This window comes from Ischnura elegans, chromosome 5, assembly GCF_921293095.1.
Source record: "Ischnura elegans chromosome 5, ioIscEleg1.1, whole genome shotgun sequence".
NCBI lineage: Eukaryota > Metazoa > Arthropoda > Insecta > Odonata > Coenagrionidae > Ischnura > Ischnura elegans.
The window spans coordinates 85,386,359-85,412,810 of record NC_060250.1 but is presented as its reverse complement, the minus strand read 5'-3'; the positions used below and the strand labels follow the sequence as shown (position 1 = coordinate 85,412,810).

The 26,452-nt window shown below is 39.0% G+C and overlaps 1 protein-coding gene across 2 annotated transcripts in view; it reads right to left on the bottom strand.

The window, feature by feature from the left end:
* The window catches only part of LOC124159161 (septin-2), a 68,464-nt gene that overhangs the window by 3,576 nt on the left and 38,436 nt on the right, over positions 1–26,452 (bottom strand). The window contains exons 2-6 of one of the 2 annotated variants that reach the window (XM_046534775.1): positions 7,857–8,066; positions 3,556–3,648; positions 2,684–2,849; positions 1,088–1,238; positions 644–809 (exon numbers count right to left, since the gene is read on the bottom strand). In XM_046534775.1, coding sequence (XP_046390731.1) covers positions 644–809; positions 1,088–1,238; positions 2,684–2,849; positions 3,556–3,648; positions 7,857–8,066 — 786 coding nt within the window. Of the gene's footprint in view, positions 1–643; positions 810–1,087; positions 1,239–2,683; positions 2,850–3,555; positions 3,649–7,856; positions 8,071–26,452 lie in introns of both variants that reach the window. The other variant, XM_046534774.1, reaches the window with a different exon arrangement.

Genomic DNA, 26,452 nt, shown 5'->3' with positions numbered 1-26,452 from the left:
AAAATTGGTGAATGAGCCCATTTTTGAGATTTTATTTACCTATATTGTTCCGCCTTATCAGCTGATACAGCTACTGTCACTGTATTGATTTTTATAGGAATGAGACCAAATAGTTATAAATGTTGAAGGCCATCAGGATGCAAGTAATGGAAAAAGATAATTTATGAGGTCATACTCCTGTATGCAAGATTTTATGCAAAGTAATTCATGCAATGGGAGAATGGAATGAAATGCAATTATTTAGCAAAAGACAAAACTGAATGTGAGCAAAACATAGAAATTTATGCCCTTTTTCGATTTAATTAGTGTTGACTCATAAAAATTTCACTCACATGTGCTCCCAGAGTATGAAAGATTTCTTCAGTATCATTGACCCACAATGCAGATTAATCGAGGGAGGAGATTTTAAGTTGTGCATGTGATTTCATGGTGGGTGGGTGCCCCTGGGAGTAAGGGGGCAATTTATCTGTAGCCTTGAAATCGTCAATGTTTACTTTATCCATCACAATGTATGCATTTCCAAATGGCGTTTACTTTCTTAGGATAATAAAGTTTAACAATTCCCAATGCATTTCCTTTCTTCACCATTCACTTTAAAAAAATAAACTTGAGGTTGTGGGTTTATGAAAAAAGTGCTTCTTACCCTCTACAATTCCCCATGGGTACTGGCGGCCCCTAACCTTCTTTCCTGCTACCTCCATTACTATGTTACTGCCAACAACCGCAAAAGGAATGCATGCCTTCAGTTCTCTGTCTTGTTGCTGAAAATCTTCATCTTCATCACTGTCACAATCAGGGAACTGGTAAATCTGTGAATGAATGAATACAGTTAATATTTTTTTACATGCTGAAATGCCACTGTTTTGACATGTATCCATCAATTCTCAACTGAAGGAATATGGGGAGCAGAAGAGTTGAAAAATAAAACACATTTGTTCTAGCTATTGAAATTTTTCTTTTACACCCAGACTCTATTCATATATCACCAGGTGTGTTTGAGGTCTACGTTTAGCAACACTGAACAATGCCCTACTCCGTGACTCACATACTGTGTAATTCCTGAAAGTTAATTGTAGCAAATTATTACCTGAATTTTGTTCTCTTCGAGGTCTGCCATTATTCTAGCTTTCAGCCTTTTTACTTCTGCAGCTGTTAATGTGTCTGCTTTTCCAATAACTGGAACAATGTTGACTTTTCGATGTAACCGACGCATTAATTCCAGGTCAATTTGCCTCACACTACAAAGCAAAAAACTTTAATTAATTTGTCATAAAAAGTAGTAATTAGTCAATAATTATCTTTAAGGAACTTATTTTTACAATGTATTTTTAGATGTTATATTTATATAAATGTTTATTTCAAGGATAGCTAGGCTTTTAATCTTTTTTTTTAGTTACCTAATCGATAAGCAAGATTCCCATCAAAGGACTGTGACAGAAAAAATTAATGTATTATCTTTAACACCGGAATGTGGGAAATCAGAGAAGTTTATGAAATAGATAGTATTCTAAAATTTGACAACCCTCAAAGATTCTTCTATTATCAGGACATTATAAACTCCATTCACTCTTTACCATTGAAACTACCTAAATCATAGGTTTTTTTTGTTATACTGTGGGAAACTATGGTTTGTCTCCTCTTTGCTCCACCCAACCTTGATAAAAAAAATGTAGATGTTGGAGAAACTATTTGGGTTGCCAAACTTATGAAAAACTATTCAGGAGGTTCCTACGTTTACCACATTCAGACACCCAAGAACTTTATGTTGAATCCATGATTAAAACACAAATGGTGATATCCACACTATTATAATTTAACACTTGAACTGACAATGGTTTCGACACTTTGTGCCATTTTCAAGGAAAGACCTTGAAAATGACACAAAGTGTCGAAACCATGGTCGGCTAAGTGTTAAATTAAAGTTGTGTGGATATTACCATTTGTGTTTTAATCATGGATACTATTTCACAAGATTAAGCCTGAAGCGATTTTATACTTTATGTTAAGTTTTACAGCTTCTTCAGAAATAATATCATTATAAAGTATATATCTAAGAATTATAGATTTATGAACGGAGTTATACTTTTGCGGTGTTACTTCTTTTGTGGTGCGGTGTTACTTCTTGGATTTTAGTGTGCAAATGATAAAAAGCTTATGTGTGGGAGTGTTCAGAAAATATTCTCTTATTTTACTTACAACATGAAGAACCATTTATGATTTTCATAATTTGTATCACCTATCAGGGGCGGATCCAGGATTTTTTTGTGAGGTGCGTACAAGGGTCTGACAGTTCTTCTCATATTTGAGATTAAAAACAAAATACATACAATCAATTACTGTAGAAAATATTCTATTTATTTTGATATGAAAGTTAAAAATATTAAATTAAATGATTAAGGCTCCTTAATACACAAAATTATACGGGCATGATGATTGCCATTGTAAAAAAAATTGTCTATTTTCTTGATCTTGTCTATTTTTTTGAGTTTCTGGGGGAGACACGTGCCTCTGTGCCCCCCCTTAATCCGCCTATGTCACTGATGCCAGAACTTCGTCATTTCTTTTTACTTTTATCCATGGTTCCCTTTTGATTTAAAATAAAACCTAAATTGTGCATGCATTTATTTTATTTGGGGCATAAGCGTTAGTAATCTACTGCATGAATCAGTCCCCAGTTTCTCACCTGTGTCCGTATGGCGGAATAAAATAGAGGCAGCAGTGTACTCGATTATCCTGGATATTTTTTCTGTTCACTCCACTTTCATCTTGGAAATACTGTCTAAATTGCTCATCCACATAATTACAACATGCGTGCCAACTTTCTTCACAATTGATGGCATCGCCGAAACCTGCAATTTCAAGTTCTATTAATTATGGGTAAACTGCAACATGGTGTGCCACCTGATAATACTGATTTGATTTTCTTCTTAATTGCATTAATAGTGCAGAAAGTGTCATGTGATTTTGATTTTCATATTTTTTGTGCTTGATTTTCACTAAAGTAGTTAAAAAGGAAGTTTATGAGCACATCAATGCTTGTGGTGGGAGGTCCACCCCACATTAATAGAAATTTTCTGAATTCAATGTGTGCTCCTTCCACCTGGCTAGTGGAGTGACTGGATCTTCAAGCTTTTTAACCATGTTGTACCCACTAAATGAATGCTTGACGTGTGGACTACGTATTTAGGAAATAGATTGGTACCATTTTCTACTTCCATTTCATTGACACAGAATAACTCAAGGGTGAATAAGTTGCGTGATGATGACTTAGTCTCGAATCATTTTGCAATTTAAAAATTTTACCGATTCAATGAAGCAATAAAATTGACGCATTATGTAAGATATGTATTTTTTCCATTTGCTCAACTTTTGGACCAATATTTATTTAAATTTTCCATATTACTTCAAACTTATTAATGGAAAGAAAAATTAAGTGGTTATCAAACCATTTTTTTCTTGTGGAAAGTGTTTCCTGAAGACAAGCAAATCTAGCCTTTTAAATAATTCGAACTAAGTACGTAAATGGCAGAGAAGAAATTGCAGTTCGACACTTACCGGGGGTATCAACAATTGTCAGTCTTAGTTTCACTCCTCTCTCCTCAATCTCCATTGTCTTCTTCTCTACCTTCGTTGTCCTCTCCACTCGTTCTAAGAAAAGAATAACAGCAAACTGAAGTTAATTTTTCTGTGACTCTTTATTACATACATGTGATACCATTTTTGCTGTTCGACATAATCATTTGACTGAACTTATTGTGGGAGACATGCTGTGAAAGACCATTTATTCTACTTTGTTCCGAGAGTAACACAAAATTTTAATTTGGAATAATTTACTTATCAAGGGAGGGAGATCCATGAGATAATCTAGTCTCAAAGCATATAATAGATGATTGGATGCAAAGTATGAAGCTATGCCTGCTATAGCGGATTAAGGGGCAGGCAGGGGGCAACCCTTCTCCCGTTATTTCTGGAAAAATTGAATGGATTGTAATTTTTAAGGTGGCTCTCAAATGTAAGTTTACATGTCACCAGTTAAACAAAATATGTTAAAAAAATAATTGAAAAAAATATTAAAGCCTCTTGTCTTTGCATATCTGACCCCTAATGCATTAGTACTGTTAGGTATTGAATTCCATGTATGCACCACGGAAAGTAATGAACCCCTCCCCCAAAATATGGCCTTAATCCTCCCATGTTTGCATACCGTACATACACATATCTCTATAAAATCTAGTAAAATATTCACGGATGACATGATGGTTAATACCTAAAGTATACCCATGCTTTAACATATTAGTCTGTTCTGGAGGACTGATAATAATGGATTACTATTGTATGTTAAATCAGGATTATTTCTGGACAAGGAATCCATTTAAAGAGCATCAGCACTTGTTTCTATGTGAAATGGTGTGTTTCGTAAATAAATAAGGGGTAAAATTACAAAATTGACGACATAATATGTGAGTGAAAAAAATCAGCAAATTTTGACCATTTTAAAAGTACAGGCAAAATCATCTCATTTTTTACCTATCTGAAATTCAGTGTCCTAGGAACTCATCATAAAGCAGGTATTTGAGGTGAATTAATGTCTTTTCTGGAATCATCAAAGTATTTTTGTTTTATTTCATAACAATATAAATGCCGTTAATGATGTGTTTCTCATCATCATTATTAAAGTAAAGAGTAGAAGGGCAGGGGTTAAATTTAGGAAAGGCAAAGGGAATTTACAGAAGTGGATAATGTGAATTTTGGGAGGGCAAAAACAGAGTTCTACCTTAATGAGATTTGCAGATTAACTAATTTTGTTGTACTGTTTTTTGTGAATAAAAATCTGCATTTAATATTAAATTAGTAAATAAATCTCCAAAACTGGTTTTTCATTTGACTTCGGCGACCTTAAAGAGGGAGTGAATTTTTACCTGTTGTGTGTCAAACTCTATAACCTGACAGGACTGCTAAACACACGCTCTCCTTCTGATTGATGTGCTTGTCTAAATAGGGTAGTTTCCTTCATCAAAGAAAACGAAAGGCATTGATTGCGATTCGTTACCCACCATTACTGTATTCATAATATACAAATTATTTCGTTTTAGAAATACCGGTTTAGACGAATGGCAATGGTCCATTTTTATCCTCATTTGAAAAGGGCAAGATTGGCGCCCATGCGATGCCACTCCACGTGACGTCACAGGGACCTAGTTTCTATACGAGAAGATAGGAGTTATACGTCGTCTGAGGTTACCAATGCATGCATGAGGCGCAGAGCTCAGGGAAACATGCCTTAATAATCACTTATTAAAACTGGCTAAGGTCGGAAAGTTTTCTTCATTTGATAAGGTATTAATAATCCTTATTTAAGCCAAGCGCTACCAGCCAGCAGGGTACTCAGCTACCCGCTAGCAGCCTGCGTCGTATCAGCGCTCAACTCGCCTTAAGGTCACCTCACAGGGCGGCAGCGGGAACCAGAAATAAGTCACACGGAGAGATTTCCCAGCATTCATACTTACGCGTCGCGTTTTCACGCGCTTGAAAATTTTCACTTTTCATTTAATCGCGAAAAATAGATATCGTCATTTAAAAATCTAAAAGCGTGAAATACGTACTCCAGGAGTAATAATCTTTCGATTTAGGCAATAAAAAAATAATAGGAAACCACCCTATTGACGGTTAAAAAAATCAGTTTCCAATTTTAATTGGCATTTGGATTTTTAATGCTAAAATGAACTTTTAGGCAATTACAGTAGATTCTCGTTAATACGAACAACGTTATTACGAAGTCCTCGTTATTACGAAGCGATTCGTTGGTCCCGACGAAAAGGCCAATACATAGTAAATATGAACGTTATTACGACATTACGAACCTCAGACCCGGTCCCGGCTGTTACAAAATGAACTTTATTACGAAGTTCCGCGAAATTGCAACGGCATTTAAGTGGATATACACTTTGCTATGTTATCATCATTGATCTATATTTAAGTTCTCTTCTTGTACTGTGTCAGAGAGCGTCAATTTTGGTTCTTCCTTCAGTAGGAGATACTTCAATACGTACTCAACATTATATAATAAGCTTCATTCCTGAGGATTAATGGTGACCCACTCATAAACGCTCGTAAATTGGACGTACAGTTAGTCCTCTAACGCACATTAGATTTACGAACTTTCAGAGATACAAACATTCGAAAAATTCAAGTGCGCCCGAATTTTCAAATTTGGCACCTTCAGAGTTTGCCGATGCGATACTACGTGGCGTAGAGGAACTCGCACTTTGAGCATAACCTGGACAAAGCATCATTTAATCCGGTGTGAAGTCAGGAACTGTTCAGCGTTTCGCTCATTCTTTCTTCCCGCGGACAGCGATTTTTTTCGGCTCCGGCTACGTTGCAAGTTAGATCAGTTCGTCACAATCGTGAGTTAACGCAAGATTGTGATGCAGTGTTGCATTCTGCAGAATAACCACTCTCCTCGATGTCTTGTATAGGTTTATCAACTAACTAGCAAGGTTTCGCAAAGCTTATTCGTATATCGAGGACTTGCGCATACTTGACGATACAAGAAATTTTGACATGGTATGTTTTTTTTCTTTTGATGATTCCTATAAGAAACGTTCATACCAAATTCGTTTTTACTAACCTCCTGTTTTTCGGACCTGTGAACTTCGTAATAACGAGAGTCTACTGTAGCAATCCATTTTCAAGTATCTCAAGGTCCCTGGAATTGATGCAAATTGTTATACATGCGTGCAGTTTTTGCTATCTCTCTCTGAAGTGGACAATGGTGGGAATCAGTGGTGTAACTAGGAATATGCTTTGGGGGGATGGGATGGCCTGGGTTGCGATCCCCCCTAACCCTCCAGGCATCCAGTTCGGGAAAGTCTCTTAAATATGACATGCCTGGAAATGCATTTTACATCATTTTGGCAATAAATATTTAACTTAAATCAGATGCAGTTATGTATTACATGTCAAAACTAGACAATAGTTTTAAATAATTTTTCTTTCTCTTATGCTTTGGCGGGGGGGGGGGGGGGGATCTATCCCCTTATCCCCACCCATAGTATATCCCCACAACCTTTGAAATGACAGTGAAACATGTTTTGCAGAAATAAATATTGTGCAATTTCTCCTTTATTCAGCATTATAGTATACATTGTTTTTACATTACCCTAGATTGTTGGATTACCTCCCAGTAAGCTCAGGTTCAAATGTCGTTGGTGAGATGTTCCATAATTAGTGTGCTTTTCATTAAAGCCCCAGCTGGGCTGCCCTCAAGGGAAATGCATGGTTCAAGTTGGGCCATAAAATTTTTTTTTGGGAGGAATAAGGAATTCGGGGTTTCATATTTTCTGTTGGTAACTACATATTTCCTTTTGTAAACTCTCTTGATTTTTTAAGTTAAAAACTAAGTCAACCAATATAGATTCTGGCTTTATATTCCATTTACAAATAAGTAGATTTTGTCATGTATGTACATATATTTGTGAAGAGTTAGACTGTGGTTGAGAATATCATTCTCTAGTTATGGCATTGGATCAGTGCCGGATTTACCGTAAGGCAAAATAGACACGTGCCTAGGGGCATCGCAGTCCAGGGGGCGCCTTCTGTTACCTCATGCGAGTGGCTATGCCTTATCATAAAAATCGGGGAGGGGGGTGGGGCTCAATGGAGAGGTGCCTATAGTGTAACTTTGGGTATATCCGGCCCTGCATTGGATCCATTATAAACCTTAAAAGAAAAGCGAAACCAAATAATCCAGGCACTGGATATTGGCTTGGATGATTTGGTTTAAATGGGACAGTGGGCAATTAGGGAGGGCTCTGGTTATGCATAGAAATAATGTAGTGTTTCCCTTTACGTACCGCTGGCATCTGGTATCTTGCGGTCCTTGTAGAGATCGCTTAGGAATAGGCTGTTGATGAGTGTGGATTTTCCGAGACCAGACTCGCCGACCACCATCAGGGTGAAGTCGAATCCTTTCTTGACTGACTTCCGGTGGACTTGTTCTGGCAGCGTTGCAAATCCTATGTAATCCCGCGTGCCACCTTGAAGAAGCGTTCCTCCGGATCCGTCTACCTGGAACAAAGCGAGAAAGAACTCATTCGCCGTACCATTAACTGTAAAATGCCATTTGAAACCACATGTTTCTACTCTCCGGGGTCGAACTTACGCCTATTTTAAGGCTTAGCTATGTTGTTTTTAATATGTAGCTATATGAGAAGATTTACAATTCGTCGCTATTATAACTGTGTGTAGGTACCCAACCAGTTTCCATGTTTTAAGCCTTAAACGAGGAAGGACTTGAGAGGTGGGACCGATAGCACTATTAGCACGTTGTCCCATGTTTGCCTGTAATGGCCAAAGTCTTGATTTATTTTATTGTGAGGCCTTTTCTCCGCTGAATTTTGGGGATGGGTTTGAACTCCAGTAATCGCCACCTCCCCCCAGCTACAGTCTCTGTCATGGCTTCCGTCGTTATTATTCAGGTTATCAGCCGAACCGCCGCGCTTTAGTATCTTTTCGTTTAAAACTTTCAAGGGTGGAAAGGAATTCAATTATTGAGGAGAATCATCACCAAAACATTTTCGAGATGTGTAGGCGCTAATTTCATCACTGTGGCGCCCTTTTTGGGGGATTTTCATTGTAGTACTTTGGTGCCTTACGCTATTGCTCGAGGTTTACCCGTATTTTTGTTCAGCATGAGCGTGAAAATAACCGAAGTAAATGTTAAATTTTAGTATCCCATTATCGCTTAGCCTTTTAAAATCGATCGTAATATAGGCCCAAGGAAATTTAAGATATTTTGCATTAAAGATGATAGAAGTCAACCTCGCAACAACATAACCTCGAAAATTTTTTAATAATGCGAATTGATCGTTGAAAATTTTCGTATGCGGGACTATGCAGCCGTGGAATCGATGATATTACAAAAATCTAATTCTTTTTGCAATGAAATCCATACCTTGTTTTGGGTTTACTGGTTATGCGGCCTTTGGTACTTGTGGTTATTGAAGGTAGCAAAGGTGGAGTGAAGGATTGGGTGAAGAATGGAACTGAGGAAATACTGGCACGGGATCTGCCGAAAATCGCGCGAGATATCGCAATTTTTACGTCCCATTCGACGGATCATATACTGCTTTGTTGTGTTCCCGCAATTATTAAGGGGTTCTCACGTGCGATTTCATGAGACAAGGTGCGATAAAAGTAATTAATTAATTTTTTTAATCGACAAATTAGTAAGAAAAGACCATACCCTGGGCAATGGATTAGATCTCCTGGGTATTTCAGCCTACGACCAATGGGATTGTTCATGAGCCCCTTCGGTTGAGGCAGGTATTGGTTTCTCCAAGGAGATTTTCACTGTAAAATAATTTATCTTTTCATATTTTAATGAAAAAATTTGCTATAATGAATAAATGACACGTTTATATGTTTTTAATTTAAGCTATTTAACGAAATAGAAATCAGTTTCTGCACCGTATTGAAAACAAATAACGCACGATAAGCGCTTGTTGACGAAGTTTATGGGAATGTTCATTAAAAAATAGTCGTATAAACTCTATGGAAATGTTTTTTTTGTTTCATGTTTTTCAGCCGCAAGTCAGTAATGCGAAGAACCTTATCATGTTTTAACTTTTTTGAATTCTAAACTATAATTAAAACTTAGGGAAATAGTGTATATTTCGCGAAGTATTTCTCAAATTCACCTACCACCCGGTTTCATCGTTCTTCGCTATTATCGTCACCTGGATTGGAAAGCTAAAATTGTCATCAGACATCGTTTGCAGAATTTGCGTATAAGTATAGCTACGGTAATCATTTTCCACTACTTTAATGCATAAAGCATTTAAAGCATGATATCTTTGCCGTCGTCAACAAAAACACAAGTTATGTGATGTGCGGCGCTGATGTTGTGTGGAGTAAAATATGATTGCAAACAAAAATACAACCAACACAATAAATAGCGCGCATTGTAGCATAGCTCACACAGTGAAATCAATAATGTTTTTTGCTGGCTTTACTAGGGCCAATGGATTTAATCTATTGTTCCGCAGTGATGAGACAATATTCCTGTGTAATTGCTTATTCGTCCCGCACAAAAAGATAGTTATGGAGAAAGAGGAGATAAATTTTGCTGGATATTCCGTATATAATTATACTTTTTATATTAAAAAGGTTACAGTGGAGTAAATGATAGTGCTTGCATTCTGTCATTCTGTCAGAATTTTATACGTAGAGGCATCACTCCCGCTCGAACATTGATATTAATGCGATGAGATATACTTGTAACCTAGCCGGAGCATATTTTGCGTATGAGCACGTCTGGCGATCATATCAGATCACTATGCTCCCGTGAAAATCATCGTCTCTCTAACCGCTCCTTTATGTTAGTGAACAAGCTTTTCCACGTGTGGACTCTGGGAGGAATACGTGCAATTTTCAATCTAATCCCAGGCAAATGTTTATAATTTTACTATTTATTCATAAATGTATTTAGCTAAAATATTGCAGTAAAATGATTTGTGATCTTCAAATAGTTTTCTTGCTACACTTCAACATCCTTGTATGCCTATGTACGAGATTCTTAGGATAAATGAGACAGCCGCTTAATTAATTAGGGCTAAGTGAACCGCTCCCGATGTGTCCCAGTTAACCGCTATGTACTGTATATATTTGGCTAACATTCTCTTTTTTCCAAATTCGGCTTTTGTTTACAGCACAGCTTTCTTGAGCGCTCTAGTATATATTTACTCCGAGGATGAGTCCACTGAAGTGATAATATCAAGAGCTCGTCTGATGATCGGAACTGTTCACCTTACTCCCGTGAAAATCACGACGCTTCTAAACGAGGCATCTACTCGAGGAAAATGAAGCAAATGACGCCAGGGTCAACTGTCTTTCGTCTCCAAATTTTTTACGGTGCCATAAATCGGAACGAACTTGATTGGACGACTGCAGCTGCTGCACTCTCCGTCACTTATATGCGAGGGAGTCCAGCCGGAGAAAACTAAACGACATATCATCGAGTCGAAAGGGTTGATTGTATTTTGTGTCGGTGGGGATATTGTTGTTATATTGCTCGGGGGAAGGTCGGGAAGGACATCAGTGACCTCACCGTCTTTCACTTGTGGAAGGAAAAGTTCTTGACCCGTCTCTAAGCTCAACATGCCTCTCCAACGCTGCACCTTATGGGTCTGAAGTATTCTCGTATTTTGCGGATGAGTAATGCCGAGTTCAAAAGCTTATCTAATGAGGGAATTCACGAGAATGGGTCGTAAAGCGCTTATTGTGATGTGCCCGGCGTTGCTGGTCGAAAGTATCCGTCTGCGGTCTTTGAACCTCATTTCCATACGACTGCTCATACTCTGCACTGCATGATTTGACCTTTAGCGCAAGACTCCGTGACGCACGGCTTTCTTCGTTAGGCGCAAACATACTTCGTTGATAGCTACTTCATTTGGACTAATTTTTACTGTGTTAAATATGGATGGACATTATATTGCGTACAAAAAACTCCTTAGCATGACAAGTGCTGACGTAAAAATCAGTCATTAAATTATAACCGGATGTACACGTTATTGATGTCATCACGTCGACAACGATCGTTTTGGATGACCTTTAGGTGTGGTAACGCTGATGTACAGTCTATTTTTGCGATATATTTGAAACTTATTAAAGATGCGTGACTTCTCAGTGATTAAAGCGAATCAGTACTATTCGATTCTCTTGCGAATTGGAATGATGGGATATCTCAGCAACCGATTTTACTGGACTAGTGTTAGTAATACCACATTAGGAATTTTCTTTTATGGGTAAATTATGTATTCCTGATCGATAACTTCTCCGTGGTGAAAGCCAGCTGAAAATTAGCGGAAGTAGTAATTTTTGAATAAAAGGTAAACTCTTATCGACCGCTAAAAATAAAATTTTCCTCGACGATATTTTACCAACTTAGGTGGCTATTTAAAGTATGAGGATTTGGTTATGAAAGCATTTGAAAAGATCGGATAGGTAGGAGAGTTATTGCTCAAGTGTTGTTTTACGTGGTTTATGGAATAAAACTGAGTAACTCTGCCGGTTCACCTCTGTCCTTGGTGACCTAGCGATCGATTAATTATTTATTGCATTACCAACTGGTTGTGGGGCAGGATTTAGGGCTCATTCACTTAGGAGTAGATGGTTGCTATATCCATTACTGTGACAGGTTCTTAGTGCCGTAATCGTTGGACCCCAGTTGGGCAGCAGTGAGGCTAATGAGACCCTTTATCAAGTGGAAGCGAATATTAATCGCTCCTGTTTTCGGTCACCTTTTGAACACTCCCCTTCCCGCAATTCAGGCTTGAAACATAGCGTCGAACTTCTATCTCGTTGGGAGTAGCCTATGTGTTTTCGTGCATCATGGTAAAGGCAGCATCTGGCCCTATTGAAACGCGAACGAAATATAATCATCTTTCCTCTCTTTATTTATGTCTAAATTTCTGTCTTTCCTCCCTGCTGTTTTTTATATTTTATCTTTGATATTACGTGAGGAATAGTAATTTCATGGGACGTGTGATCGACGAAGATGTATTCTAGCATAGCGGCTGTTCTCCATGCTTAATTGCATTCGGGCATAAAAAATGACGTGAATTAAATCGTACCTTTAAGCGTGAGCGTGTTTTTTGAAGACGAAGCATACATTTTTGTCACGGGCAAGAATATGCAATTAAAATGAGAGTCGTTGTATTTGGGAACGGCCTCAATTCTGGGGGAAGGTTACCTTTGGAGTGGTGAGCATTGGACCTCTTTTCGCCTGTCATTGATTTTTCGCTTCAGGGTCCAAGGGTTGTGGTAGCGTGACCTTCGCCCGAAATTCCTCTAGCGCTGCCGTGGGTAAATTTATATTCCCTGTTCTGTTCATGGTCATATTTCGTCACTTCCTCAAAATATATTTAGCATTTAATTTTTAAATTTTCATTCAATATTAGGGTGTGGTTATTTTTATGGCGATTGAAGAATCATTTTCCAGTTTATCGAGTATAAACGTAAATAAAAGACATGGTCCCCTATGAAATCGTATCAACCAATAAAGTTAAAGGAACTTTAAATCTCAATGAAAGAGATCTACCTCTACCGTTGACTACCCGTAAATCAAATGGCGTGATGTCATCGCCATACAATTAACGACGCCGTTAATGTTGGTTTTCAATCCATCTAAGGTTGTGGAAATATATCCGTGACTTTAATTAATTTATAATACTTAATTATGTAGGGTATCCTTAATTATATCAGGTGAATTTATAAATGAGTCTTTGGATGATGCTAACTAGCGTTTCGTACCGCTATTTAGCATAAATACATTCATGGACTAGTGGCGCTATCATGACGTCAGAGTGTTCCTGCTCTCCGTACGCAACCAGCCTTGGTAGCTTGTGCATCGTGCCTATCGTACATTGTAAACAGTGGAGTATTAATAAGAGCGCTGCGATTGGAAATCCAGCAAGTTGTGAAGTGCAAGCTGTGATAAGATTTTTGTTGGAGAAATATCACAAACCAATTGAAATTTATCCACGAATCGGTTAGAAAATCGATTCGGAGAGGTTTTGCGAAACACATAAAATTAAGACGCGCGATACAAAATGAGTGTCTCAGAAAACGAAAGTCGGGATAAGAAAGTTTAGTTTGTCCAAGAGAGCGCTCGTCCACACATGGCCAATTGTATCCAAGGATGATTTTGGATTTAGATAACATAGATTTGGATGTACTCTTAGATGGGAAGTTTTCAATCATCCGCCGTACAGACCGGGTTTGGCGCCGAACTACTACCACCTGTTCCCAGCGACGAAGACGTGGCTCGCTACGCAACGATTTGACACCGACGCTGAACTGCATGCCGTGTAAACCAGTGGTAGAACTCGCTGCCGGCAGATTTCTACGGAGAGGGCACTGAAAAGCTTGTGCCACGTTATGATAAATACCTTAATTTAAATCGGGATTATCTAGAAGAAAAGTCCAGGAGCCGTCAAAATGTGCGTATTAAAATGGCTATTTTCAAATTGTTTTCTCGTAATATACACATCGAATAGTATCTGGAAACTTAATTTTACTTACTTGAGAAATGATGAAATGGGGAAGGGTGAAATGGAAAGGGAGGACTATGGTTATTCATGAATAGGATTGGAAAATTAAATTCAGAATACATAATGAAGACGTAATATAAGAAGCACTTAAAGGCCAAAAATTTGAGCAAAAATAGTGTTTCGTACTAGGAGATCTAGAGAACGACATGAAGTTCGGATACTTCAAATGGTGAGGGGTATGTTGAGCGAGGCTTTTGAAGACCGGCGATACTGATTATAACAGTCATTCATATAGGATTATTCATATCTTTATCATTTCGACCTTGCCCTTAGCTCATTTTTATAATAATCAACGCTGAAGACCTTTCACCCCCATTTTGCGACTCCAGCGTATTAAGCTCATCAATGTCACGGTCATCGAGGATAAGGGACTTGTGTACCATCGTCTCGTTTACGGTTGCTGTCTATTTGTGCCACCAAATTGATTTTTCGTCCACTTCGTCGACGTCACCAGCGCCCATGTAATGCTAGCTGACGTAGCTGACCTCAGTGAGGCTCTTTGGTGAGGAACTTAAGCGCGGGCGGACGAGGAATGTGCAGCAGGAGGGAGGGAGGTTAGCGCTGATGATGAGCGTATCTTTTAATCGCCTCGCATATCTCCTCCCGCCCACTCAGGGCATTAAGTTCCAGCCTGGAAGTCTCCATGGTGAATCTCCAGGCTCTTGGAGACCATTGAGCGAGTCGAGATTATGTGAGGCAGCCCGTGCAGATGTAATGTGACTGTATCAGCGCCGAAATTCTGGTTTTAAAAATTGCACATTTTTACTTCAGGTGGCAGACACTTTGGAGAGTGATGGCCTTTAAGGTGGAGTGTTTAGCAGTTGGCAGAAGACTATCGGGTTCGAATCGGACTTAAATCTTTGGGCACTCAAAAACATCCTCTAGTTGCGACGTTGCCCATGAGGGAAAGCAAAATTGTCTTCCCTACTTTGAGTGAAATTCGGTGGTCTGTGGCTAAGTCTGGGGTGAGCTCTACTCTCGCCTATTCAAAAAAATATTCAGGTTGATTTCAAGACTTGTAATTCATAAGGGTTAATGTGCCATTTTATTTTTTCTCGTAGTTAGTAGCTTTATTTTTTTGTTATCCAGAGATTTAAAATGTTTAACCATATACCATCTATTGGGAACTCAAGGATCCAGAAGGTTTTACATCTTCACATAAACCCTTTTGACTATCGATAAAATTACAGTTAAACCCTCCGGAAACGATCCCCATTTTCAATGATTGAGTGGGCGATGTGGGTGACGGTAAAATTGAATATTCCTTTGAGGTTGGGATTTATACGTAGAAACCCTGTTCTGACTAAATATAAAGAAGAGCACTCAAGGTGGCTATGCAAGTTTCCAGTAGGTAATCAAAAACTTCATTTTTGATTCTTCAGTATTACGATGGGAAAGGGAAAAGTTATTGAATGAAATGCTCACAGATAGTTTTTTATCAATATCCTGGCTCTTCTCCTAGTTCGTATTTAATTTTATGTGAATTAAATTTACGGTCGAAATGAACAGCGTGAATAAAAATGTTATTTTCGTAGTCAGCCATTCACACTCATCAGGTATTTCAATTTTGGTTGCATGTGCAGAAGCCGAAAATCGACTTTATTTTTGTTTAGTTTGGGCTCAAGAATGAAAATTTCGATACTGCGGCTATTAAGCACAATGCATTCCTCCGCGTCTATAGTAGGTATTCTGTAGAATCCAAGCCCAGGCTACTTTTCTATTAAGGCCGTTTTACACGGTACACGGAATTGCGCAATCTGACGTGCGTGCGAAGGCGCAATCAAAATTGCGTCGTGTAAAGCGGTGAATTGCTAGAACACATGCGATAATGCGTGGATGCGAGACGGCAAAATAGCCCCTGTTCTAATTTCATTCATGCATTCGCGCAATTCCACGCCATTTTAGAAATTAATGCAGCTCCAACCTGCGCAATTCCGTGTAAAACGGCCTTTAATATGTGTGTATATATTCCTGCGGTACAATAATATAAGATTATCTCCTCTACATACATTTGTGTGGAAAAACTCGTGGCCAGGGATTACATCGTTTTAGTTCCTGTCCGTGCACACTGATGGTTCGATAAGTAATATTTGGAAAATTGGAGGTTATTGCGAATCGAATAATATAAATAAAATTAAGCTTGTCTAATCCTATTTGGCTCAATGATTCATCACTGTGAAGTACCAATTTTTGTTCTCCCAGTAAAGAATCCTCGGAACTAATATACTTGTTGCTTTTATATAAATTTTCCGAACGTAAAGGTCGGGCTACACGGTATATTAACCCGTAAGAATTGATGTCTAAATACCTGAACGAGTTTGGTGGATCGGAACAGGAAATGTATGATTGTCAGAACTAAATTAGAACAGGTTCTGTTTTCTGTACATGTATTCGCACAAGTTGGGTGTTTAAAGGATGCATTTTTGCGTTTATTCACGCGTTCATATACATTTAGGCATTAACTCGTACGGGTTAATGTGTGAATGTATATGTTAGTAGATATTTTTTTAGACTAACAAATTCATCCAGGACGCTAAAATAACTCTGCTCAGAAGATCACAACACTCTCGTAATGAAATTCTTCCGCCCCAAACTCAGATAAAACTACATCTACATCTACAAATTACCCTGCGAGCCACCTCTAGGGTGTTTGGCAGGGGGTGATCAATCACCAACATGCAGCATGCATTTGGACTCCCACATGCACACCACACCGTCCAAGAAACGTCCCGTATAATAACAAACTATACTACTATATGCAGTTAGAAATAGAATATAGAATAGAAATTCAGAAACATGCATTAAGTTTTACATAGGTTAGTTGGCTACACTACAAGTCATGCAATCTATTTACGCGTTCTATTGCTGCCGTTATAATCTCTTATTGATCGTGGAAAAAATGACATTCGGAATCTGTCTGTTCTGCAATCTATCTCTCTTATTTTATTTATATGATCTGATCTTCCGTAGTACGTTGGCGTCCGCAAGATATGGTTGACTTCGTCAGAAAAGACACTGCTCTTGAATTTATCTAAAAGGTTTAGTCTATTTTTCAATCTACGGTCCGACAGAGATTCCCATCCGAGTTTATCTAAGAGGTCAGTTACACTAACAAGACTATCGTAACGACCTTTCACATACCTGGCAGCTCTTCTTTGCACGCGTTCTAACTCTGTTATTAAGCCTTTTTCATGAGGGTCCCAAACGCTGGCAGCGTATTCCAAATGTGGTCTAACGAGGGAAAAGTAGCTAATTTCTCTCACTTTGTCGTCGCACTTTCCTAATATTCTTTTAACAAAACCCATTTTACGATTAGCTTGACCGGTTATTTCTCGAATATGTTTATTCCACGATAGATCATTATTGAGCCTAACCCCTAGATATTTCACGGATTCAACAGCCTTTAACTGGGTGCCCCGAATGATATAGTTACGCTGTAGGGAGTTATTCTTCTTCCAGAAATTCATTACGACGCATTTTTCCAAATTTAATTCTAACTGCCAAGCATCGCACCAAGCTTGGATAGCAGCAAGGTCATTCGTTAGTTCATCAATATCTTTGCTGGAACGGATTTCTCTGTAAACTACAGCGTCGTCTGCAAATAATCGTAACTTACTCTGCACTACTTCGCCAATGTCGTTTATATAAAGAAGGAATAGGAGTGGGCCAATGACACTACCCTGAGGAACGCCAGAAGTGACTCTAACCTCATTGGAGACTGCACCGTCTAATACTACTCTTTGGACGCGGTCGCTCAAAAATTCTCTAATCCAGGAAACGACATTTTCGTCTAGACCATAAGATTTCAGTTTTATTATTAACTTTCCGTGGGGTACTTTATCAAATGCCTTTTTGAAATCAAGAAAAATCGCGTCTACTGGAATGTTGTCTTCCCCGGAGACTAAAATATCGTGGGCGAAAAGCGCTAACTGAGTTTCGCACGATCTGCTTTTCCTGAATCCATGTTGAGTTCCCATTAATAAGTTTTGCGCGTCTAGGTGTTTCATTACCGAGCTGACTACGATGTGTTCAAGGACTTTGCAAGAGATGGACGTTAAAGATATCGGCCTGTAATTAGATGGCTGTTCCTTGTCTCCACTTTTAAATATTGGCGTTACATTAGCGATTTTCCAGTCATTAGGTACTTCGTGTTGCTTGATGGATTTACTGAATATTAACTGCAAGTAGGGGGCAAGTTCTGAGGCTAGTTCTTTATATACGCGAGAGGGGATTTCGTCTGGACCAGGTGATTTATTTGGACTAAGCGATTTCAATATATTTTCTATTCCGAGCGTACTAATGTCAATAGCTGACATCTTATGTATACAGGGATTGTCATCGGTCTCGGGTGAGTTTTCGGAAGGCTCCGTGAACACGCTCTTAAAGTAGGAATTTAATAAATTGGCTTTATCGTAACTGCTTGTCAACACATCTCCATTGTCGTTTCTCAGCGAACATACGGTAGATCGTTTACCTTGAACTTCCCTAACATATGACCAAAATGCTTTTGGGTTATCCTGTAACTGCTCTACTAGTGTTTTTCTTTTAAAATTCGTGAACGCATTCCTGAACGCTTCCTTCGTGGCGGCTTTAGTCATCCTATATTTTTTAATTATTAGCTCGCGTTCATTAGCGGATAAATCCGTGCTGACTTTTTTCATTTTAGCATGAAAATTTCGATACTGCGGCTATTAAGCACAATGCATTCCTCCGCGTCTATAGTAGGTATTCTGTAGAATCCAAGCCCAGGCTACTTTTCTATTAAGGCCGTTTTACACGGTACACGGAATTGCGCAATCTGACGTGCGTGCGAAGGCGCAATCAAAATTGCGTCGTGTAAAGCGGTGAATTGCTAGAACACATGCGATAATGCGTGGATGCGAGACGGCAAAATAGCCCCTGTTCTAATTTCATTCATGCATTCGCGCAATTCCACGCCATTTTAGAAATTAATGCAGCTCCAACCTGCGCAATTCCGTGTAAAACGGCCTTTAATATGTGTGTATATATTCCTGCGGTACAATAATATAAGATTATCTCCTCTACATACATTTGTGTGGAAAAACTCGTGGCCAGGGATTACATCGTTTTAGTTCCTGTCCGTGCACACTGATGGTTCGATAAGTAATATTTGGAAAATTGGAGGTTATTGCGAATCGAATAATATAAATAAAATTAAGCTTGTCTAATCCTATTTGGCTCAATGATTCATCACTGTGAAGTACCAATTTTTTTTCTCCCAGTAAAGAATCCTCGGAACTAATATACTTGTTGCTTTTATATAAATTTTCCGAACGTAAAGGTCGGGCTACACGGTATATTAACCCGTAAGAATTGATGTCTAAATACCTGAACGAGTTTGGTGGATCGGAACAGGAAATGTATGATTGTCAGAACTAAATTAGAACAGGTTCTGTTTTCTGTACATGTATTCGCACAAGTTGGGTGTTTAAAGGATGCATTTTTGCGTTTATTCACGCGTTCATATACATTTAGGCATTAACTCGTACGGGTTAATGTGTGAATGTATATGTTAGTAGATATTTTTTTAGACTAACAAATTCATCCAGGACGCTAAAATAACTCTGCTCAGAAGATCACAACACTCTCGTAATGAAATTCTTCCGCCCCAAACTCAGATAAAACTACGGCGCAGCCGAGTGAAAAATACGACTGTTTCGCGAGGGTGCACAGGATAAAGCCAATTCGCGCAACTAGAGGGGCCCCGGCCCTTAATTGGCCAACACCCGCGCACTCTTCCACTCATTAAGCATCTCGAGTCATGGTTCGTTTAAAGCAAAGCGCTGCTCACTCGGCCTTGAGTGTTTTTTCGCGGTCGGCAAGGGCCGCTCTCATTGTCGCACACGCACTTCACGGCGTTGATGGATTCAATTGCCGTTGCACCTGTCCACTTACGCGATTCCTCGTCCGTGGCCGCCCGCCTATTGATAGCGGGATCTATAATTCAGCATCATTATTTCACAAAATAAATGGTTTGGGTATGTTGCGGTAAAGTTATTTCAAATTAGGATGGCTGACGTTTTACGCGCCTGAAATATGATTTTGTTTTTCCCGGCGTCTGATACTGGTGAAATCTTCTCGTGTTTTCCAACGGGTGAGTGGAATGTAGGCGGACGTTTCGATGGCTGCCTCTGCCATCGCCCTCAGGGCATTACATAGGCTGTACATGTCTTTAATGCTGCCGTGTTAGATATTTAACGCTGTTCGATATATAATAAAAATCACGATACAAAGAAATAATATGTAGGCACATTTAAGTAAATACTAATTATTTAATTGTTTGGAAGTGGTTGTAGATGAAATAAAATCACGTTAGTTCCATGAAAATAGTGGTCGGATCAAATATCTGGAAAGAGTATTAACGTTGTTTAAACATATGGATCGGATCATCCTTATTCATTATGCTGTATTATTTCCATTGAAACTCTATGTATGCATTCTTCGATGGCAATTTTTTTTAAAGTAACGTACGCGAAAGGCATTTTGGATCGCTGGGTCGCGAACCTACTGCATCAAAACTGAGGAATAGGCTCCTGTAAAAATCCTAAAAGTGAATATCCATGGAAACCCCCTCTCCTCCACTTGGCATCCTCCCGTTCGGCTCTGGAAGGAAAGCGTGAAAGTGGAACGAATGAGCACGACTTTTTGAAGAGGACAATCCTCGCGTTTCCCCGCTTGGCGGCGCGTTTATGAGATACCTTTGGGATTCCTCGCATTCACGGACCCCGTACAAATGCACCCTTTCACGCCGGGGCACGGAGAAAACGGAGCCAAGAGGGAAGTAACAGGTTTTATAGACGATCGGCGTGTACTTTTCGCGCGCAAGTATTCCATGCTGTCGTTAAGTGGATGACCCTCAAGTGCTAAGCGAGTACTGAATTGAATATCGCTTATGCGACCACATATCGCTGTTCTGTCGTGAGCGGAACTTCTATTTTCGGCAACGGATTCATTGTAACCGACAGCGGTGGCATCTTTTATTTTTCGAACACCGTGAGTAGGTAGGTAGAGGTAATATCGTGGTTAATGGGATTGAGAAGCATTACTTGTTTTAGCAGAGGAAACATGTTGATTATGCGAGACTATGCATATTTTATGTTGACAAAAAGCTGATTTAATGTTCTATGTACCATTAAAATTACAATAAAAAATGTAGGTTTGTCATCATGGTGTTACTTTTGAAGTTGCTATAAAAATAATAGTAAATGCTGTAATCGAAGTCAAATCACTCGAATCACTTGGAAATGGCGCTATGATCGACAGGCTGAACAAGTTATTGACTTAAAATATAACGATTATATTGTACACATCATTTATGCCTTACTTTTGCTTTAAGACCTCGATGGATGTTATCTATTATGGGAAAACTGTATTTCAAAAAAATAGGATAAGTATCAGTTTTGAGTCTATTCCTCAATCCGCCAGATTCGCTGGGAAATATCCAAATCTTGCAAGTATTCATATTTTTCTGTCAGATTCGGTTATAAAATTTGTAGTGGTGGATCCTAATTTTGTGTTAGAGCTGATAGTATCCATTGATAATAGTGGGCAACCATCTCCGGAATAGATAGGTATCGTTTTCGTGTCTTTGTAATGCTGTATTCGAGAATATTCTGGCAGGACCTGCCCTAGCAGGTGCGGGGCTAGGGGCGAACCTTCAGTGCGGGGCCCTTCACTTAAAATATTAAACCCTATACCCCATCTACAAACTCGAGCATTTTGAGTCCCTACCACTCTCAGGCTAAGTATGTGTTCCCCTCCAAAATTCAGACTTCGTAATTACGCCGTAGTTATTCCTTTTTCATAATATTATTTTTTGTCTGGCACGGACTTAACAATACAGTAATAGTTGAAATTGCGTTTTCAAAACTATCGTATATTTTAATTTTTTTCACGAGCGCGGCCCCCCCCCCCGAAGCGCGGGGCCCGGGGCGGTCGCCCCGCCCTAAGGCCGGCTCTGTATTCTGGCGCCTTATGTTTCCGCGTGATTTCACGCGAATGACCATGATTGATGGAGGTCATTTCGAATCTCAGCGGGGCACACTCACGGGGTGACGAAGCTTTCCCGCTCACGTCCATGGCCCCAAACCGTTGGGGCCACGATGCCGTCCCGCCCTTGCTACGACTGGGCCGCGACCACCTTTTTTTGAGGAATGAGAGAATATTAACGCAGTTATGCGGACAAACGGCACCTGTCGCGGCCCATCCCCAGAGGCTCAACGAGCTCCACTCCCTGTAAGTGACGGCGACAGATTGGTTCTAAATTTGTCCTTTAGGGGACGGTATTCTTTGCGACCTCCCCATGCGCAAAGGAATGGCTATTTTTTCTGCGAATACGGCAAAAATAACATTCGGAGGATAAAATTATGGAGGAAATCTCGGTCTCTGGCGTCGAATAAAAATTCATCGGGATCCTTGCTGATGAAATAACTAGAAGGGTATTCGTGGAATACTACGGTGTGGATACTTTCCTTGAAGGTGCATTTTGAATTTACAAATAGGTAATAACGCACATCCATCTATCCTGTGCCTTTTGGTACCTCTTTTACATAGAGCCGAATTATGAAATGCTAATGCAATTTATTAATTTTTATTCAACTTTAATGTAGATAAACATGTAATATATTTATTAATTTTTATGTTTTTTGCCGGCCTCGGTGGCGGCGGGGTAAGTCCTCGTCTGCCAAACTGAAGGTCGCGGGTTCGAGTCCCGCCTGGGTAGGTTGCCCCTACCCATGGAATGGTCGTGTGTGATAGTCGTTTTTATAATGTTCAGCATTATTAACAGCTCAATTAAGGCCTTTTACATCGGAGGAAATCTCCGATGTAAAAGGCCTTAAATGAGCTGTTTTCGGGGCGATGAAAAATAAATAAATACGATTATGTATTATGTATTTATTGAATGATTACGTAAGAAGTGTAAAATTTCATTTCATTCACCAGTTAACACTGGAAAAGTTAAACCATATCCATCTAATTACCTGAACGTAAATTATACAAATGTTATTAAAAAAAACTTCCCGGAACGAGTTTTTTTTGTACTGGGTGCATTACAAGATCATTATTGCGTCAAACCGTATCGAATCGTATGTTAATATTGGGCATACTGTTGTTTAACTCGGCTTCTCATACATTTGGCTCTGCTCTCATTAAACTTCGAGATATTCAGTTAGTGAAAACATGCGTCTGTTGCGCTGCTTGTTCCCTGAAATATCTATCTCCGTATAATGTTTCGCGTATTATCTCTATGCTACTGAGACTTCGGGTCAGCAATCTGGTTTCCATGTGTCTCAGTTGCTTTAAATATTTAAATAACATTAAATTTACTTATAATATATTTTATGTGGACGTTTCATTATCCTTATTATTATAGATATTATATTCGTATCTAATCCTAATAATCATATAATTTTATTAGAATATTTTCGGAGCATCAATTATCTCAAGAATTGCATTTCTATTATATTAATTTTAACATGAAAATAGCACAAATGGAGAAAAAAACAGAAAATAATTATAAGGAAGCTCGATTGATAGATAAAATAGCATTTAAACAGCAAACATTTCTAATATTAATAGATCCAAACGGTTTCGAAAAATCAAAATGTTATTTGAATGGGTCAAAGTAAATTAGTAAATTGTTGAATAATCTCCAGCTACAATGAATAATTAATGAATATTATCTCCTTATCTATATCAAGTCGATATTAGAGACATTTGCCAAATTATTTAAAATTTAATTTCTACAGCTAATCATCAAGTGTTAAAATAATTTTCCAACGAAAAATAGTAATCGCTAGTGATGTAGAAATTTTAAATTCAAAATTAAATGACATTCAAAATGTAACTCGACAGCGGAAATACCCTTGCGCCACATTTTTGTAACTCGAAAGTAATATTTTAAGTAAATAATGACTTACCAATAAAAATGTTGCAAACATAGAATATTAACTAAAATCCTGAATTAGTGAAGCTAAAGTAAGATAGAAAACTATTGGAATCACCCATAACAAGAGTATATATTAGCAGTGGAGGCGAAGTCTTCTGACCTCACGGGGTTACATTATAGGGCAGGTCTGCAATATTACGACTTCTTTACCCAGCGAGCATATAAGCGATGATATCGGTGATATTAATTTTTGCCGCCTTTTTCGATTTGAGACCACTGCTTGGAGTGTAAGTTTATGCAGTCATAAGGATACTCCGTGGAAGTTATGGCTTCACCTTTAAAACCGAAACTGGGGAAAACCGACCTTCAAGTTGAATGCTGAAGGTCGTTTTGGTTCCCTGCCGTTCATGAGGAGAACAAATCGTCTTCAGGCTTCGATGAGCGTGAAATAAGCACGGAAGATGCGGTTAGCGGGAGCATTGCCATTGATTGGATAGCACAAGTACCAGATTTTATATTAAGAAAATTAACTAAACTTCGAAATTAGTAGAGCTAAATCACCCCCCAGTAATGGGGTAAAATCGAGATAAAATCGAGTTCCGTCGCGGCTTGGAGCTATCATATTACTGAGGATATAATACCTCCTAATTATATACTAGTGCCATCTTGCTTCCTTATTTTCTTGAAATTAAAATTTATATGCATTGATTTAAATTGTACATTTGTAATAGATATACATTTTTTATTCATTAATTCAAATTTTATATTTATTATAGATATAAATTTTACATTCATTACAGTTATAAATTTTCGTGGGGTACCATTATTTAAAATTGCTTTCCGAACCGTGTATCGATCGTACCCCCTTTCCACCAAGATGTAATCCATATTCGCTACTGCACGACGCTGAATTCGGACGTAACATGGCTGGTCGTTATTTACGTCTTTTTCCTTTGTCTTTTTGCTCGTGCAGAAATGAAAACAGTGCTCTGCGCTTTGATGGGGGAGTTCATTTGTTCATACATTCATGTGATTACCCCGAGGCTGGAATCGAGGGGTCTTGAGCTGGAGAATACCTCTTCCGGCCTGGGTTTTGTTGCATGCGTTTGTGGAGGGGGGGGGGAGAGGGTGGGATATGAAAAGGATCTTTGGATTATCCGAGTCCCTTTGTTCATCGCGTATGTTTTGTCCGGGAGCCGGTTCATTGGGGTGGGAATGGATCGTGGGTTGACTGGGGGCTTCCGTGTTGAGGGGGTTCTGGGTTCTTCAGTCAGTCATTCTTCTTCCCAGGGGGGGGCTGACGTCAGGCAATTTCGTGAATCACGGATTGTGGTGGTGGCTGCGGTAGGTCTAATGCTCTCTCGCAGCCGCCCGGAGACTGCGGCTTTGTCGTGGAAAAAGGATAAAAGCTCGGGAAAGGGTTCCCTCGGAGGTGAGGGTTTCTTTTCAAGTTCGTAGGAAGTTTCGTTTGAGATATCATGAGATGGGGCTCGTGCGGCCACGAGTGCATCTCCACTTCTGGTGAAGTCTTCTCGAGTGGGTCTCTCACTGGGTGAGTTGCGTGTAGGCCGACGTTTCGATGGCTGCCTCAGGCATCGTCTTGAGGGCATGAATAAGGCATGATTAAAAAATAGATGCCCTGTAGACGATGGCAGAAGCAGCTTTCGAAACGTCGGCCGACTCGCAATTCACCCGGTAGAAAACTCGGGACGACTTTACCATCATCATACGCCGGGAAAGAAGAAGACCATCCATCCCCACTTCTATTCAATATGCAGAAGTATTGAATACGGCTCAGGATTTTATGCCGTCTTGAGTTGATTCTGATATCTGGGTTTTCTTCCTGGGTTAAGGTGTCTCTGGGTTATGAAAGAAACATAAATTACTCATGAGGACGCATTAGTCTCGACCGGTCGTATTTTGTCTTTTTTCGTGACAAATTAGTCGTTTCCAATTTATTTTATCATCTTGAAAATTTCAAGGTATAAAGAGTTGACCTTAGTCTACATTCTCAAATAAAAAAGTACATCCGAGTATATGCTGAGGTATAATTTTCGAAATTTTGCCATTTGTCACTGCTGTCGCGGTATATGTATATCGTAGGAATTATAATTCAGAATTAACACGTAAGTTCTCCACACGCACGCAATGTATTTCTCTTTAATTATTTAAGTAGTTCCCAACATTAGGCTGTCTACTACCTGTTTCTCAAATTATTTGTTTACAAAAATTGGTTTAATTCATTGAATATCAAGTAAGTTAATTAAGGGAAAGTGATATGGGAAGGTAAGAGAGTGATTTTAGAGAATTTATGTTTAGGTTTCACTGGGAGGTTGTAATCCCAGAGGTGAGAGAATAATTCATTATCGGTTGGGTCAGTGACTAAGCAAATGCATTCGAAGAACTTTTTAAAAATGTGAAGGAGAGA